General features: G+C 43.3%; 1 protein-coding gene across 14 annotated transcripts in view; it reads left to right on the top strand.

The window, feature by feature from the left end:
* Positions 1–267: 267 nt before the first annotated feature.
* The window catches only part of cacna1g (calcium channel, voltage-dependent, T type, alpha 1G subunit), a 309,568-nt gene continuing 290,284 nt past the window's right edge, over positions 268–19,551 (top strand). For all 14 annotated transcript variants that reach the window (XM_040036706.1, XM_040036709.1, XM_040036705.1 and 11 more), the window contains exons 1-2: positions 268–1,126; positions 1,754–2,074. In XM_040036706.1, the coding sequence (XP_039892640.1) occupies positions 1,761–2,074 (314 nt within the window). In that variant the 5' untranslated portion in view covers positions 268–1,126; positions 1,754–1,760. The remainder of the gene's footprint in view (positions 1,127–1,753; positions 2,075–19,551) is intronic.

The following is a 19,551-nucleotide window of genomic DNA, read 5'->3' as shown; positions in this document are numbered from 1 at the left end:
AGCCCACCACCAATCGCAAGGCAGATGCCATCACTCCCTCGCTTCTCATTGGCTCGCGTTCGATATTAAGAATCCAGCTGTTTCGCCCCGCCCCCTCCCAGCACTTGTTAATCGACTTCCTGCTCGACCAGTGGGGGCGGGCACCGCCGAGTCAAGCCCCGCAGCGATTGGCTTAGAGTGGCGCTCTTTGGGGCGGGCAGTGAGAAGTTAGGATTCCCACCCCCCCACACCACCACCCTCCCTCCTCCACCCTCTACTCCCCCCACCACCCCCCATCCAGCTGTGTGAACCTCGCTGATGGACGGAGTACAGTGAGAAAGGAGAGAGAGAGACGAGAGCAAGGAGCGGGAGCAGCCCGGTGCTTTTCATCATGCGCGCAATAGTGGAGGAAGGAGGTGTTTGTGATATTTAGGAAATATTAAAAAAGAAAAAGAAACAAGGCTGGACGGCTGTCTGCGCTCGGGATGCGCAGTGGCAGCAGCAGCAGCATCTCCATGGATGTGCTGAAACTCCGGAGCGGGATCTGCGTTTGAAAGAAAGCCGCCTGTGGATGAAAGTGCCGGGATCGTTCATTTAAAGGAGGGGAAAAGCAAAGCTCGGTGGAGGATTTTCTCCCTTTTTAGGGGTTTGCCCATCAGCGCTGTGGAGGAGGAGGGGGAGGAGGAGGGGAGCGGAGAGAAGTTTGTGCGCGGCGTCAGTAAATTTCACACAAACAGAGACAAAAAAGAAAAGAAAGAAGGCTGAGAACTGAAAAGTAGGGAAAAGTCTCCCTGTCTCCCTCCCAATCTTTACGATTTAGGATTATGATGCGTGCCTGAGGACCCCGGAGAGGCTTCTTGGACACCGGAGACTCGACCCAGGGGGGCGCAGCGTGTCTCAGACGGACCCCGAGCTGCAGAAGGAGCACTGCAGCGCACCAGCAGCTGGAAACTATACGCTCCACAAACCTACAAGAACATCTCTCGTCTGCTCCATCCCTCGCGTTTCTTCTCTCTTGCTTTCTTTCCGTCCGACCGGCGTGGACTTTACAGCCACGGCACACACAAACGCGCAAAAAGAAGAAGAGAGAAACTGATCATGCGATGACTGAGCGCGCTTTGGGCACATCTACCCGAGTCCATTACAGGTAACGAATGGAAGGGAAAGATGCTCCTCTCGCTCTCCGAGAGCTAGCAGGAGCTCGGGGGAGTGGGAAGTGTTGCTGTCGGTAGATCGGTGATGCTGCCGAAGTTTGGAAGCCAATAATAGCAAGCGCGCGCTGTTGTTGCAAGATTTTTTTCTTTTCTTTCTTTTTTTTCTTTTTCTTTCTTTTTTTTTTTTGATGGAAAGGAATGTGAGCCCCGCACATTAGGAGCTCTGATCTATTCGTCTCCCCTCCAGCTTTGAACAGTAGATATTCACTTATCCGAGTTTAATCCATGTAAAATGAAGCGGTTTCTGTGATGATATTCCAATACAACGATCATATCTGAGCAGTCATTTCGATAATATTTGGCCATATTTCCTCAAATAACCCTCCCAACACCACCTAGCTGTTCCATACTGTTGCTCGCCTTTCATTGTGCATTTAATTGTGCGCCTATGAGCAGCGAGGTGTTTTTCACTGTAGCCAAAAGTTGGTACCTTTATTTTTATTTTTTTAATCAGCTATTTGTTTTAAATATCTATTTTGCCGATTTCTGTTCTGTCCGCTCGCTCTCCACTGACTAATGGATCCTAATCATATGTCTGTGATCGACCCCGTTGCTTGCAGGAGGTGAATGATGGCCGAGGATGGGGGAAATCTCTCCGGGGTCCCCGACGCCGGGGCCTCGGAGGGTCGCTCCTCTCTGCCGAGGACTTTCATCCGGCTCAACGACCTGTCCGGGCTCGGGACGGGAGGCGGGGAGAGCGGCGAGATGTCTGCGGTGGAGCCGGCGTCCCCGGCACCGGATGGGATCTCTGCAGCCGGGGAGGAAATGTCGGCGAACGGCGGGGATAGCCTGCCCTACCCCACCCTGGCCCCCGTGGTCTTCTTCTACCTGAAACAAACCACCCGGCCCCGGAGCTGGTGCCTCAAAATGGTCTGCAACCCATATCCTTTTCTTTTTCTTTTAACTCAACGCGTTTGGAGTCTGCATATGCGCGCATTCACCTGTGGCAGGTAAGAAACACCTGCTTTGCTGTGCACCTCACAAGGGTTTATCCAGTGACCACAAGGCTGCTAGAGTCAGGACAGGCCTGCTCAGACAGATCACACAGATCAGTGTGTGTGTGTGTGTGTGTGTGTGTGTGTGTGTGTGTGCGTGCGTGTGTGTGTGTGTGTGTGTGTGTGTGTGTGTGTGTGTGTGTGTGTGTGTGTGTGTGCAGGCTGATGTATGGAGTGAGCAAGCGTCATGGCCTGATTTGCACACACACACACAAAACAAAACAAAGCGTCACATTTATTTTTGTGACTCAGATGTGTGTGTGGGTCCCAGTGGAACCGCATCCTCTCACACCTGACTGGACGTGTGTGTGTTCCCACATCATGCTCTGATTCCTCCGAGTTGGGTGTTATTCTTTGATTGATTATTAAGAACACACACAAGTTGGTTGTTAATAATCCATTTCTTATAGGTGGGGTTAGAGGATGGAGTCTGGAAGTTGTAATGTGTTTATTGATACACAGACACACCTGGAGTGGGTGTTTATTGAGCGGTGGCCCTGTCCTTGGGGTGGATAGCGGTGGAGGGGTGGAGTCGGTTCATGTCACACAGCCTTATTGAACCCTTCCTGCCACTGAAGGGTTTTATTGATTCATAAATGGACAGGACCTGCACCGATTCCGTTCTCCTGCTAGCAAGGAGGCAGGAGGAGGAAGAGAAAGGAGGCTCTTTTCTGTCTCCCACTATCTGTCTGTCTCGCTTAGAGTTTAGGTAACGTGTGTGTGTGTGTGTATGTCTATATGTGTGAGTGGGCTATGGGAATAAATGTTTCCCTGGCCGCTCTGCTCAGGGGGTTTCAGACCGCCTTTGCTGTTTCTTTTAGGTGTCATGTTCCTTCCATCCTCCCTCCCATCCATCCATCTCTTCAGCCTTGTCTGTTGCATTTCATCCCAACCCCCCTTCCTAATTTGTCACTGTTTTAATTGAGACGCAGTGGCAGCCTGTCCTCCTCCTCTCCCAGGAACGCTGGCCCGCGATGCTGCTGCTCGCACTTGTTTGTACTCTTTTATCCCCTCCTCCCCTTCATGTTTCCTTCTCTCGCTTTTCTTTCATCTTTCTTTTCCTTTTTTCTTTTCTTTTTTGTGTGTGTCTCCATCTCCCAGAGATCACAGCTAATTTCCATGTCTGTAAATGTCAAATCTTTTAAAAAGGGCTTACAAATAGACTTTTTTAGCAGCGGGGGCACAAGAGTCCTCAGTGACTCCACAGGGAGCAGTGGAGATCCTTGATACTGTTATCCAAGTCATGGGTTCTCAAACATTTACTTTTCGTGGACCTCCCAGTGAGACCTCCACATTAAAGCAGCACATTCCTATTTGATAGGAAAAAAGGATCCAAAAACCCAGCTTTCTTTGGATTTTTATCTGAGGTTGATGTCATGTAGTTGGGAGAAATTGAAGTTTGAGCAACATTATTCTATACTTCTCTGTTTAGTCAATTGTGAGGTTCCAAGAAATTCCAGTTGGGATTTTCATTTGTTTCTCCTTTTATTGTTATTTACAGCCTCTTTGTGTTACAGAAACCATTTACGATGTTTTGGTGAATTAAATCTCAATATTTCCTTGGTGTATTAATGTACTTAGCACTAATAATTCAGTATGTTTGTCTGTGAGCTGGAGTTTATGGATACAGCTTGCTAATCAAGTTTGGTATCATTAGCTCAGAGTCTATGGTGAAGATATGTTTGGCTGTTTTGTCTGAAACAGACAAAGTAACCAGTCACCAAAATAACCAGATCAACCAGGACCACCGTAGTCCTAAGAAGACTGCGATAATTTCTTTACGAAATTATCTTTGACAGCTGCAACACAGATCAGTAACAATGGATATGACAGTCATAAAGTATTAGGAAGAGCTGGGCTGGAGGTGGGTTGCAAAGTGGCTTGCAGATGTGCAGCTAATGTGGCCAGGTTAAAGCAGCTTACATAGCAAGTGTTGAGGTTGACTTGGTGGCCTGTAGTGCTGTGTGCTGCTGCATATTTTGGTACTGATCCGATACCACGTAAATAGTCACCAGTACCAATGCTTTTAACCGAAAAAGGTATATGAAGAGCAGAGCAGTGTGTCATGGTTTTTGAGATGAATTATCATCAATTTGCAAATTCTGAACACATTATCTGAATCAATGTTATATTTAGTTACACAACAAAACACACCTTTCAGCTTTTTAAATTTGGAAACTGGGTTCTTTTGGAGACCTGGAATGTAAATGCACCTGTCTCTAAAACACTTTGGGACAACTTCAGTTTTAAATGTGTTATATAAATAAAACAAACTTAAGTGAATTTCCTTACTTAAGTGAAAACCTGAATTCATAAGATAGAAACAAAGAATCGATCAGTTACCAACACCTGCACTGGGATCGATACTATCGATAGTCGAAATGCAATACTTAATTTATCGAAGCAATCAAAACAAAACAAACTAATTTTATTCAGTAAAGTGTCACATTGTGGTTTAGGGTTACGGTATTAAAATTCTGTCATTTTAACTGATTTAAAAAAGAAAAAAAGTTCATCCTGATGGCAACTGGCTCTTTTCGAACCGGTGAGGTCTGTGGTTTGATGGATCTGTTTTGCAGTATGGATTTTAAAGTGTTGAAAGAACTGCTGGGTGATTTGCAGTGATGTTTGACTGCTCCCCTGTACGGGTGTGCACAGGCATCCCTCAGGCCCCAAAGATTGTATTTAGGTGTTCTCAGGCTTCCCATTTGCCCTTTAATGTGTATTTGTACCGATTTAGGAAAAGGTCACTGCTTTTGTAATGCAGTGTAACATTACTGCGATCGATCCATCTCCCCCTGCGCGTGTGTCTGTGTGCATTGCGGTGTGTGAATCAGTGCGTACCCTGGTGCTTTGCATGGAGGCAAGCAGATGTAACTTTGGCCATATTTTTAACTCTTCCTCTGTTGATCTGCGGTCTTCCTCTGCAGCAGCCTCTCCACACCGGGGTCTCGCTTTCTTTCTTTCTGTGCTCTTGGTTCGAGAATTAATCCTGCAGTAGTCTCTCTCCGTCTCTATCTTGCTATAAATACATCCACAGCACACCACCAGCAGCGGCAGCAGCAGCAGCAGCAGCCAACTCGGATGCACCAAGACTGCTTCCTCTGTCTGACGCTGTAGACCAACAACACAGGAAAGCCTGACTGATCTCAGGGCCAGAATCTATTCTAAACACACATATCCTCACTAAGCTCCCGGCCTCAGGTGGCCCGCGGCCATTTTCAACAGTCTGAGGGGTAATTAGGACCCCTGGATGCTCGCTGAGGTATTTAAGGTCTAATTGAAGACCCCTGGGGTGCACGCTCTGAATGATGTTTTGCCCAGCACATTGCCTGTGTGAAATTGCCTCTGCAGGCTTTGCTAATGATTCCTGCAGAATCTGCGTATGATAAAGAGTGAGAGCTTTTGTATGTGTGTGTGTGTGTGTGTGTGTGTGTGTGTGTGTGTGTGTGTGTGTGTGTGTGTGTGTGTGTGTGTGTGTGTGTGTGTGTGTGTGTGTGTGTGTGTGTTGACAGAGAGAGAGCGAGATTGTGTAAGCAGTGCACATACGCAGACACACATACACACACACACACACACACACACACACATTTCCCCAGGACTCCCGTAGGTGTCTCCTCTCTGGCGGGGAGCTGGATGTTGTGCCAAGATGCAGGAGGAGGAGGGGAGAGTTTGGGAACTGGTCCAGTGCTCTCTATCCTTTGCTCGCACTGATTTAAGCAGAGGATTACACAGCCCAGAACAGTGAGGGAGGACACCTGGCCAAGGCTAGGTGTTTGTCATCACATTGAAACGGCATCACTAGCAGCCTGATAAACCACTTGCGCTTCAAAGGAGTGGAAGGATTTGGACAAAGCATGCTACCAATTTCATGTTTCTCTTCCGATTTCACTCTCCACATTTGTTGCCTGTCTTACGTGATGCGTCTGTCTAATAATGGAAGCCGAAGCGCACACTTACTTAATCAGCAGAAAATGTCTCCCGCCCTCCCCTCCCCTCTCGCAGACCCCCCTTGCTTCTCTTTTTTTTTTCTCCCCTCCTCTCTGCAGCTAAAAGTCTCACGCTGGCTGGAGGAGCGAGGAGGGGTGCATGCCATCTTCTAAAGCCTCCGAAACTGGCAAAAAAAAAAAAGAAGAAAAAAAAAAAAAAAAAGAAAGAGCGCGAGGTGGAGGGAGGCTAAGCTGAAGAGCCGTGTGCGATTTCAGAGAGCATTTTATAAGAGGTGAAAAAGTTGGCCTGCTCCCGCCAGAAACACAGCTTTCATATTTTCTCCCTCTGCTCCTACACCCAAACCTACCATCTCTTAAGTTGCTTGGAGGATTTTCCAACTTCTGGCAGTTTGATGCTCTTTGTGAATCCCATCAGAACTTCTTTCATAGGCGTGTTAGGTTGCTGTGTTGACACTTGGAACATACATTTGTGTGTAAAGAATCTGAATATGTGCTGTCTCTCACTGGACCCTTCTTACATACTCACTCATCGTGTTTAATGAAGTATTTACTCAGCAGTGCAAAAACTTCTTGTGTTGTGCAGGGATCTTTAGTCTGTGAGTCATGTGTCTCGGGGACCATGTGATGTAATTTGCATGTATTTTGCATGTGAATTGTTCACTGCAAGGGATGTGTGTGTTTGTCAGAGTGTGTATTTGTATGCATATTCAAAGCTGCACACGTGATCGTATTAGCGTGTGTTTGAAGCTTAAACGTAGCTTAAAAGTTTGTATGTAGAATGCAGCACGCTAATGGACAGATCCACAGTGGATTTGTAGCACGTACATAGCAGCCTGGTTAGCTCAGTCAGTAGAGCACGACACTCTTAAGGGACTTTAAGTCCAAAGAGTTCTAGGGCCTCCAGAGGGTAATCACCTACTTGGGAGCTCCCCAGAAAATGACGTACCTTCAGGGTATCGCTAGAACACACCAGAGAGTCCCCCATATGATATTATTATGATACTTCACCGACAATATGATATTATAGCCATTTTTATGTCGAGCAACCTTCCCATTCTATAGTAGCTTAACCAGAATACAAACAGCTGGCAGCAAGTTGAGTCCTCGTACTCGTGTTCATCGACAAATACTCGTGTCAGCAGTCTGCCTGCATTTATAAACCACACAGCAATTATCTGCAAACCTTTGACAGTCTCTGAAACTGACTGCAGTAAGTCCAAGTCAGACTGTTTGTAGAAAGGTTGCCTCTTATTAGGTGATGCATGTAATCACCTTGAAATCTACAGTGGTTTATTAGGATGTAGCTCTGTCAAGCTAAGCGTGTCCAGTTTTGAGTCGATTTAATCTAAGTTCGCCTGGAAAATGTTGTTTTTTAAATGTATTTAATAATATTATTATTGACATTTGGTTTCTCTGTATCAATACAATATCACCACACAATGTTAAAATACTCCAGCCCGACTTCAGGAGCTGGTTTCTGTTTGCATTTGTACCAGTACGAACAGGAACACTAATGTGACACATTAGCAAGCTGGTGAGCAGCAACAGCTTATAACCTCAACAAGAATACAGGATTTTGTGATCAGTAATGAGAGTTCTGTGTTTGCTGAGTGTTTTGTGATTAAACTTATATTAACTATGAGCACAGAAGCCCACATAAATACCTTTCAAACCCTGTGTTTGTGAGGTGTAGCCAATCAAAAGAAAGCTGGGTTAAACGGAAGACTTGGGGAGGCAAAATGGCTTGTTTCAAACAGTGGGTGCTTAGCTTAAAATAAATAAGGATTATTTTGAACTGAAAGTCATGCAAAGCTCCTTAAGTTCAATCGAACATTAGAATTAGAGTTTTATTGTCACGGCGAGTGAGATGAGCCGTGTGGAAAGATTAAAGGAGGATCCAGTCGCAGGCACTCGTGAAGGTGAGGTGGTTTATTGAACACAAAATGCAAATGGAGAAACGGCAAACGGGACTGAAAACTATTTAAACTGAGAACAACTAAACTACTGAACACAAACCAGGACCTGAACATGAACATGAAGGAGGTAAATGACGACGGACAGCAGGGAGAACACACAGATGAAGCATGGTGGATACACAGACAGACCAGCAACTACAATGACAGAAGACACGACTTAAATACACTCAGAGAAACACAGGGAGATTACACACAGGTGGGGGACACAGCTGGGAGTAATTAACGAGACGAGACAAGGGAGGTAACTGAACACACTCACATGAGACGCAGACCTTCACAATAAAACAGGAAACAAGAAATCCCTACACAAAGACGCAGACTCGACACTGAGAGACAGACAGAATATAACACATGGAACCTGAACTAAACTAAACGTGAGACACAACCGAAGAACAAATCCTTAAACACGAATAAACAGAAACATAGAATTCAAATAATAACCAACAAATCACAAAGGTAACAAAACAATCATTCGAGAATAAACCAAAACATAATAAACTCAGAATGCTGGGTCGAACCGACCCAGAACCGTGACATTTATGAAACAGCTGCCACCTTAAATTAATGCCACGTAACAAGATGCTCAGCTCAGTCCAACAATAATCTTTCTAATCCTAGATTAGAATTTCCTGATTAGTCTAATTAGAATTTAAAGCTGCATTAATTGATTTTTGGCCACTTGGGGCAGCAGTGCAAGCGAAAAGCATTGACATATTTGATGATCCCCTCATGAAATAGTTTTTTCTGAACAAACTGGGAAATCTTTAGGAAGCACAGAGTGGAATTAGCATTCATTTGGAGTTGTATTTGATTTAGGTTCAGTTTATGAATTCTCTGGTACTGGTTAGAAGCAATTCTCAAGTTTACAGAAGGATAGATGGACGACTAGCTAGTTCCAAACGTGGTCTGTGTGCTTTGGAAACTGCAGACGCTCACACAGATTGCACTGGAATCTCCCGATCTGATCTTTTGGTTTTCTTTTCCTGTCCAGAAATCTTCTTGCTGTACTGCTACCGCTCTCTGTCACTGGCCACGTTCCAATATATTTTATTGGTGAACAAAAGACTGTTGGGAAAATTCACACAAAATTGCTGAGGAGTTCAGTCAAGAGGTGCAGTGGTTACAGAAAATATGTTTCCTCTGATACCTTTCTTTGAACTCACCGTTACATTTGCCAAAAGTTTTGGACGACATGAGAGCGAACTCTTCGGTCTCACTTTTAAGACGGAAACTAAGCTTTAGAACGAACGCTTACATAACTGCAAACCAGAGAACTCTAATGAGAGCAGTCAAAATCATTCAGCGCTGTGGCTGGTATTTATGTAGGCGTGTGCATGTGGGTGTAGGGCTTTGTTATTGTGCGAGAAAGTCTTTGTTACATTCAGGATTTAATGTTAGCTGATAGGGATTTATCGCTCTTAGTCACCGAGTCTTTGCTCTTGGCTTCGGCTGAAGGAAGTGACTGAGCGTTTATTGTATCCCTGTCCAAATATCAGTTGCAATATTTACCGGCATAATTGCAGCGTTGTTTTGTTGTCCGTATCACACAGACCTACTGTTCGGCTAACATCTGTTGTAAACACACTCGACACACATTCGAAAGGCACCAAGGTTGTTTGAAGTAAGTGACAGTTCTTTTAGCATAATGTGTTGAACCCGCTCCAAACACTGATTCACTGAAAAACAGCCATAGATCAGTTTCCTGGCAATGGTAAACTCCCGACACACTCTGCAGTATGTGTGTGAAATTCAGTGATTCAGCCACCGCCACACTGAAAGTGCCAATTATTGACGAATAACAGGAGCGACAATCAGAAAGAGATGGCAGGAGGAGGAGAGAGGGAGCGAGTCCGAGGCAGAGCTCAGACTGCACTAAGGTGTGAGTAGACGACTCGGTATGAGGTCTGTTCTTAATGAAGAGCTTTGTTTAAGCTGTTAAACACAAAGAAAACCCTTCTTTGTGCTTGGCCCGCAACACATTTTCAGCTCTGTTGCTGATTGCTGCACTTCTATAGTTTCACATAGGCGGATTATTAAAGCTTTTGCTTTAAACAGCTGGTGTGTTTTTTGGTTTTTTTTTTTTCCTGGAAAAGCTTTCCTTTAGGGCACAGAGAGTGATTATTTCATTTTTCAGAAGAAAATTACTCTTACTCCCAGTTAATGGTTTCCTCTTCAAAGGAATCTCGCAGAAATCATAGAAGTATAAGCATCTGATCTAGATTTACGGTTACAAAATGCACCTTACTTTGTATTAAAGTATATTTGGAACCCTGAGCAATGTTTCTTGCTATTGCTCTATTCAGTTTATAAACAATAAATTCTAGGCTGAAATCAAAGACAGTAATTTTAACTGTTGTTTTTTAGGTTAGGGTAATGCTAAGGCTTCAGTCACACCAGCCTATAACCTGGCAACCACCAGTCGCCAACCAGTCTGGGTGTACTCCCCTACTGGTTGCTGCAGGGGGAGATTGCTTTGGCTGCTTGCAGGTTGCAGCCAAACCAGCAACTTGGTACTTTGTTAAATGGCCTCTGTTTGTGGTTTGCGTTGCACTTTTTCTATTTTCAGTATTTCTAGAAGAGTAAAGGCAAGTCAGTGTCTTCCATGCAATCCATGGGTGGCTGCGGCAATCTGCTAGAGATCACAGCAATCACAGGGAGATTTTTGACACAGCAACCTCTGGAAACTGCTCACCAACCAGGTGGAGAATGCACGCTTTGCCACAGGGTCACCAACCAGTCTGTAGGCCTGTAACTGAGGCATAACAGAGCTGAAAGTCTACTTTATACATCTGACAGATTTCTTTTGTAGACGTTTCAGACAAGCTTTCTTTATAGATTATTGAATATATTGCGCATATTTTCTTCTGCTGGATAATACCTTATAATAAGGTGCTCCTCTGTCTGTAAAATCAATAGAACATCCTTGGAATATATTCCACTTTGTTCACAAGATATATTTTAGATTCCCAAGGCCTGTATTTGAAACAGAAAATAAATACATACTTTTATTTCTTAACATCACCTGCTCTCGTGAAAACTCAAAATATTAACCTTGTTTTTGCAAGATTAGAATTAAAACCCTTCCCTTTATTTTAAAAACTCTTATACACACGTGCAAAACTCTTATGTTGTAGTGATGAAACTGGAGTAGTGGAAATGCAAAATGAATTTATTTATGTGAGTCGCCGTACGTACGGGGGAATTCACTTTAGGGGATGATCAGGCAAAGGTGCAGATAATGACGGCTAGACTAGCCGTCACGCAGACACTAATTAATATGTTAGTAAAAAATCACCTGACCTCTGGGAAGTCATTTCTGCCTGTCTTTTACGTCCAGTGAGAAACCACAGCAGTCTAATCTAAACATCAGAACAGAGTCTGACTGCTCGCCGTCTGTAATCGTGAGCTGTGGTTCGACCGTTCTCTGCTAGAACCATCACGGCTTCTCCACTTACCTGCGTAACTCAGTTTCTCTGAGTACCAGGTTACTTAAGTATATGTGAATGCAATGAATGTGCTTGTGGCTCGGGCCTGGCAGCCACCTCGGTGTGCGTGCTGGCAGCCGAGGGGCCGGCTAACCTGATACACACCCGGTGAGACTCTGACCACAGCGATTCGGGAGCAAACCACAAACTCTACTGTAGACTGACAACAGCAGCAAGAATCGCACTCACTGTCTGTGTGTGTTTGTTGTGCCTCTGCCTTATTATATGAATGTGTTTACTGTTTTGAATGGAAGAGCAAACGTCAGTTTCCTCCTTTCTTTTTTTTGTGCAACTTTCTGATGGAGCGGCCAGCTTTTACTCGCTTGGGTTTTTGTTTTTGTTTTTTTCTAATGTGCGTGTTGCTTCATTCCTTTTGTCAGACATGTGTTGTGCTCTTCCACCCCTGTGATTCTGGTGGCCTAGTTAACAAATTAATGTGAATCCTGTAAAAACCACAGGCTAGCTCCTCAATAGAGGGAAAAAAAGGAGAGTGAGAGGAAAAGAGGAGCAGCAGCAGGGTCTGATGACAGGAGGTAGTGAAATCCATGGAAGGGATGGAGCTTAGACTTTTACAGATGTGCTGTCTTCGAGAGCTCGTCTGCGGCCCTGTAAAAATCACTTCACAGTGTGTGTTTGTGTGTGTGTGTGTGTATGTCACCCGCTCATAATCTTTTGTTTTTGCCCGCAGCAACAGTAGTTCCCCTGTCATATTGTTTCTGCTTTGAGAAGCACAGTCACATGTGTTTGTCTCCAGACAACAAATTTATCGCTGATTTTCAATCAATTATTTGTACAGAGAGAACAATTAGTGCAGATAAAACCCTGCAGTTAATTACTGCTGCTGCAGAATGCGTCCCGACACAATTAAGATGTATGAAAACAAAACAGTTCTGTCATTGTCATCTGCACTTAATTGTCAGGAATGCTGTTTTGGTTAGACCGGCTGGTTGTGTGGATACTTGGTTTGTTGTCTGATTGGAGTGTTGTGTTTATGCCTGTTTGACTGTTCCATCAAAGACCGCTTGACTCATTGGCTGGTTGGTTGATTTGTTGAAGGATTGTGAAGTTAATTGGTTGGTTGCATGAATGGTTAGTTGGCTGGTGTATTGGTTTTTTATGTGGTTAACTAGTTGGCCATTTTCCTGGTTGGTTGACCAGCTTGTTTAAGTGGTGACTAGTTGGTTAAATGGTTAGCTGGTTCACTGTTTGTGTTTTGTTTTGATAATTTATTAGTATTTAGCCGTATTTCTTTTTTTCAGTTTCTTTTAATTGTTAGAAACATTACTCTCATTTATGACCCCTCAACAATGAAAGACGGGCTAACTGGCATAATTAAGTAGTCAAATGAATGATTTGTTTGGTTCAGCTTTAGTGAACTGGGTATTGGGTGGGTGATTCATTTGTTGAATAATCAAGTCCAAGGGTAACTGGCTGCTTTTCTTGTTGCTTTGATGGTGGTTGGTTTGTTGGTCCGGAAAGTGTGTAGGCAGCAAACATGATTTTTATTGTGTTATAAGATAACTTCTTAACACGCGAACGATAATATTAGCTAAAGTTAACTGTAACTTGTAAAGCACTTGTATTTATCTTATCTTTTTTTTTTTTTTATCTGTAGCTTAAAACCCTGGTTTTATGTAACCGCAACAGCAATTTACATCCACCATTTGCTACTCCTGTCATAATGAGTGCAACTAGCGAGTAGAGCTAGCAACGCTTTGTTATTTGTTTGAAACTGCTCACGTTCTTTGTAGCCTTGTTGTATTTATGGTGTGTTTTTGTCATGAAATAGGTTTGTTGTTTCCAAGTCTGGTCTTATCTTGGTGTTGTGCACACTAGGACACTTTTACATCACATAAAAATGTATACTGGATGAGTAAAAGAGTCAAAGAGGGATTCAATTTAACAAATATTTAGCGTCCATTGGTGAACTACACTGGGCCACACCTCTTAATTTTTCAATTCAGGTGTTTCCAGTTCAATTACCACATGTGTATAAAGTCTGCCTTACAAACATTTGGGAATAAAATGAGTCATTTCAAAGAGTTCGCAGTGTTGTACAGTAAAATCATAGCACTATTGCATAAATCCATTTGCTAAATTTCTTCCCCTCTAGATATTCCATGATTAGCTATAGGAGGAGCCACTGTAACCCAGCCAGTAAGTGACAGACCATGTAAAGTTGTGAGGTCACGAGTAGTGAAGCACATAGTATGTAACATGCATCAGCATTAACATCAGCACAAAAACTGTGCACCAGGAGCTTCATGGTATGAGTTTCCATGGCCCAGCAGCTCCTGTATGTGTAATGTGTAGGTGGACCACTACATTGATCCTTGCAATGTGTGTATATGTGGGAAAAGGTCAATAGAAAATTTACCACAGAGTATTTGAATTCCCATTCCCACACACTGTAGGAAATGACTGTGGGTCTCCTAAAAGCTATTGATATAAATTTCAACTTAATTTTTATTTATAGAAAGATAGGTCTCGCTTCTTTAGGCAATGCTGATAACTTGCTATGGCTAAAGAGTGTGTTTGTTAAGGCATTAGCAATATTGTTGATGATTTATTACTTCCAGGCTGGACTACTGCAATTCATTATTATCAGGATGTCCTAAAAACTCACTGAAAAGCCTTCAGCTAATCCAAAATGCTGCAGCAAGAGTCCTGACAGGGACTAGAAAGAGAGAGCATATTTCTCCTGTTTTGGCTTCCCTTTATTGGCTTCCTGTTAAATCCAGAATTGAATTCAAAATCCTGCTCCTCACATACAAGGTCTTAAATAATCAGGCCCCATCTTATCTTAATGACCTTGTAGTACCAGATCACCCTATTAGAGCACTTCGCTCTCGCTCTGCAGGCCTACTTGTTGTTCCTAGAGTATTTAAAAGTAGAATGGGAGGCAGAGCCTTCAGTTTTCAGGCCCCTCTTCTGTGGAACCAGCTTCCAGTTTGGATTCGGGAGACAGACACTATCTCTACTTTCAAGATTAGGCTTAAAACTTTGCTTTTTGCTAAAGCACATAGTTAGGGCTGGACCAGGTGACCCTGAATCCTCCCTTAGTTATGCTGCAATAGACGTAGGCTGCCAGGGGATTCCCATGATGCATTGAGTTTTTCCTTTCCAGTCACCTTTCTCACTCACTATGTGTTAACAGACCTCTCTGCATTGAATCATATCTGTTATTAACCTCTGTCTCTCTTCCACAGCATGTCTTTATCCTGTCTTCCTTCTCTCACCCCAACCGGTCGCAGATGGCCCCGCCCCTCCCTGACACTGGTTCTGCAGGAGGTTTCTTCCTGTTAAAAGGGAGTTTTTCCTTCCCACTGTCGCCAAAGTGCTTGCTCATAGGGAGGGTCATATGATTGTTGGGTTTTTCTCTGTATCTATGAAGCGCCGAGAGGCGACTTTTGTTGTGATTTGGCGCTATATAAATAAAATTGAATTGAATTGAACTTCACCTGTTACGGAAATTTCATAGGTACTGTAGAAGCAAATATAGAGTTTAACATAATGTATTTTCTATACTTAAGACGTGTTACTTTATCAGAATAATGAAAGTATATATTTGATTTTGCACTGTTAATGTGTTTTTTCCCCCCAGTCTCTCTTGGGCTGTTTCGTGAGATGGCTGTAAGTTTATGTAGGACTGAGTCCAGGATTTTCCTACCAGCTTTTTCTCATTAGGGTATTGTAGAAGAATTGAGCTTGGCTGCACAGAGTGGCAACAGAAAGGGGTGGGGGTACAGAAGAGAGATGAGAATGGCATGGGTAAGCTATATATTTACTCTTACACAGCAAAATCTTATTGGACACATGTACCGAGTTATTAAGCTGTCTTACTGCCGCTGCGTCTGGTCTACGTCATGACAAATGCTTTGATCTTTTTCTCCTCCACCTTTCTGCTAACTGGTGTCCACTACTTCCTTCTCCATCTTACCCTCTTCTTCAGTCATCATATATCGCCCCAGTTTTGTGAAATTTCAGCTGCCCAGCTTTCTAAAAACCTATTTTTTGACAAAATATGTGACCTGGTTCTTCAGCTTCTTTCCTCTCAGGTCTGTTGTTTCTTGCTTCTTCTTTTTTTTTACCCATCTCTGCTCCACCTTCTTCTCATAGTTATTTTTGATAATTACACCTCCCCCCTTTCCTAGCTGTGTTTTTCTCCAGACAGATTGATAAGCTGATGAGCAGCAGGGGATGCCATGTCTGATAGAAGTGCCCTTTTTAGGTTGTGTTACTAAAAAAAGGAATCTGGTGCTGTTGACACACTCCAGACCTGAGCGCTGACCTTATCTCTGTACCAGCTCACACACATACTCATGCACACTTCAGGGATAAACACGTAAAGCGCCAAATCAGTCGACTGTCAAATCGGCCCGCCGCAAAACTGCCAGTTTTGTCGATAAGTCGCACAGCCACACACCGAAACGCGTCTCTTTTGTCACTTTCTGCACATTTTTGTCTCGCCGCTCCACCTCCCTCCTCCTCCCTCCTCCTCCCTCTCTGTCTGCATCGCTATCTCAATCGCTCTATGTCAAGTCATTGGGACACTAATCAGGATTTTCCCGCAGCAGGTCTGGGGAGTCTGGTGAAGGAGCGGGAAAAAAAGAGAAAGATGTCTTATTATAGATAACAAACGAGGGATATAAATACCTCTGGGGTCAGGAAGCTTATATAAGAGTCATGATATGTCTGCTGGCCTCGTGAGATCGTGTGTGCAAGTCTGCATCTGTGCACACGGGGTGTTCACAGCTCCACCTTCAACTTTAATAAAACTTTCCCATTAATGTAAATGTAACTCATTACACAACATCATTGTACGACAGCAGATTGGCTGATAGTAACTCACTCAATTACCGTTGTGATTCTGTGCCGAAAGCCGTGTTGTTGCGTTCAGCAGATCATGCAAGTCTGGTTTGTTCCGGTTCATATAGATACATGCAGCTGAGTGGAGGCTAATGAACTTTTCATAGTGGGTTGACCACGTGTGTGTGTGTTTTCAATTCTTTTGAGTAGCTGTTGTGGTTAATCCCCCTATGGTGTGTGTAATTAAAAACCTGCAGAAATAGTTTTTTCATATGAAGTGTAGTATTGACGAGCATATGTGTCGCGTGAGCTCGAGTGAGTTTTCGGTCATCGCAGTGAACCATTCCCTAAACCCCTCCCCCGAACAGCAACTGTTCAGTCATAGCTTAATAAGCTATTTGCACGTGCTAAAACATTTTTTATTTTCAAAGCCAAACATAAGAGAACAAAACTAAAGCGAATACAGCCTCGGGTGTTGACCCAAGCCTGCAATCCCTCTAAGACTAATGAACATTACTTCTGCATGTCCTTATGGGGGTACAAACCCCCCCCCAGAAAAAACCTTAATGAAAATGCTAATCAACTCAAGTTGATGGTACTTACCTTGTGATTTCCATAAATTAGGTTTAAGTCAGGAACAGTCATTGACTAAAACAGTGACTCACCTCAACCGGTCGCAGCAGGTGGCCCCGCCTCTCCCTGAGCCTGGTTCTGCAGGAGGTTTCTTCCTGTTAAAAGGGAGTTTTTTCTTCCCACTGTCACCAAAGTGCTTGCTCATAGGGGGTCATACGATTGTTGGGTTTTTTCTCTGTATGTGTTATTGTAGGGTCTACCTTACAATATAAAGCACCTTGAGGCGACTGTTGTTGTGATTTGGCGCTATATAAATAAAGCTGAATTGAATTGAATTGAAGCCAAAGTTTTGGATGAAGAGTGAAGCCAGGGACAGACACTTAATCTTTTAGCATAATATCTAGCTAGCTTGGAACACTGATCCATTTCCAGAAATACTCGATTCTAGGAAGAAATCTCACCACCCCACTGCTTTCTTGGTTATGCCTCCAAGCACCTATTTTTAAGGATTTTCTAAATTAACTTTAATTTAAATGGTCACTGGGACATAGAAAATGCACATATTGAATCACCTGTTAAATCTAATTAGAAAGAGACTTTGGCGTATGCTAACTGTGCCCCAGAATAAGGTTTAAGAAAGCTTTTTACACTTGGAAGTTATACTTCTAGCCCCCCTCTTTGGGGGGAAAAAGGCTGTTTTCAATTAACTCTAAAAGAATAAGATGTTGTTTTTGTCCACCTCTGCCCACCATAGATTCAAAACCTAAAAGCTTTCACTATTAAATAACATTTAAAGGTATAGTTAGAAAACAATACATTGGTAAGGTTTAAAATGAGGAGTGCTCCTCGTCCCCTCCCAGACATAATGTTATTTACTTCTATGACTCAGTAAAATTAAACATATTTAATGTTGTAACCAGTAGTGGAGCTAATATCTTATTAGCTCCATTATCTCACGTTAAATCTTGTGTTTCTGTGCACCTGCTATATTATTAGACTGTAGCTACGTCTTCTAATGTGTATTTATAGAGGCAGGAGGTCTGTACACATTAAAGACAGTAATTATAACTTATTGTGCATTTTGGGGGGTTTTCTAATCAATTTTTCTGAATTCTCCTAAATCACCGCTCCCTCACTGGTGGTTGGATCCCTGTGTGCTACTCCGATGTAATAATTCTGGAAACACACAGTTTCAGTTCAGTTCACTGAATGAGCAAATGTAGGTTGTAACTTACTGCAGACATATTTGACTGTGTTGTTGGTTATCAAATATATGGAAAAGTGTTTGCGTGTGTTTCTTTCTGTGTCCGCACCTTTCTAATATTGTAATTACTTCAACTCAGTGCTTTTTCACTGTGACCTGTTTTGCACAAGCAGTGACACTGACATGACAGTCTCTCTCTTTCCCACACACACACACACACACACACACACACACACACACACACACACACACACACACACACACACACACACACACACACACACAAGCGAACACCCTATCAGGCTCTCTCTCCTTGGTGCTTGGCCCAAATCACTGTGACATTTACAGTTTGCAGCCATTAGAGTTTAATGTCCCAGGGGCGACTGTGTGATGGCTGCTCCTGAATCAGATCACAGAGTTTTGTGGAAGTGCTGAGCCTCAGCATCCTTTTAAGCACTACACCTGCGCTGGGATCAGCTGAGAAGGGAATGGGATCATGTCCTATGAGCCTAGAGCTTACCAGATTTAAACGGGGTTGCAAGGTTATGTGAAACAGGTGTAATCTGTTAAACTGGAAAAGAGAAAATGTCACAGATGAGCACATTAGCACCTGATGATAGAGTCTGTGTGTAAGATATGGCTTTGTATGTGAAGCTAGTGACAGTAGTAGTAGTACCCCCCCCCCCCCCCCAATGGCCATATTATTAAATGTGAGGACTTGAAACATTATATATATATATAGGTGCAGTGACTCCTAAGCTAGGCGAGTGGCTCCAGCAGATCGCCCGGGAACAACATCGGAGATCTCTGTCCAGAAGAGCGCAGTCCTAGGAACAGCTAAGATACTGTGCAGGACCCTCAAGCTCCCAGGCCTCTGGTAGAGGACCCGAGCTTGAAGGATTGACCGCCCGCATGGGTGAGCGGGGAATTAAAAAAAAAATATATATATATATATATATATGTATAGCAACTACGCACACACAGATAAGAAAGAGGACAAATAAATAACTTAAATGTACTTAATTAATGTACTCCAGCGGGAGGTTAGCTTAGCTAACATAATAGGTGAAATCGGATCCATATAAAGGTAACAAAAGACACCAGCTAAAAAATGTATCTACTGATAAAGCAAAGAGGGCTGTAGCCTCTGTGTTGTCACCTGTTGCTTTGTGAATCTGCTTTGAAGTCTGATGTTGCCACTTTTTATAATAGGTTATCATATTTGAATAAGATGCTGGCGTTAGGAAACCTAACACTAGCACTTGCTAACGAGAGTGGCTTTCAGTCTTTTCCATATTGTTTACTAGCTAACAGCTAAGTCTTCTTTAGCCTGTTTGATACTGAGCAGGTACTGTGAGCGTCGATA

The sequence above is a fragment of the Simochromis diagramma genome, unplaced genomic scaffold, assembly GCF_900408965.1.
Source record: "Simochromis diagramma unplaced genomic scaffold, fSimDia1.1 OVJJ01000371.1, whole genome shotgun sequence".
NCBI classification, from domain to species: domain Eukaryota; kingdom Metazoa; phylum Chordata; class Actinopteri; order Cichliformes; family Cichlidae; genus Simochromis; species Simochromis diagramma.
The sequence above is the reverse complement of the archived record's forward strand: the minus strand, read 5'-3'. Positions and strand labels throughout refer to the sequence as shown.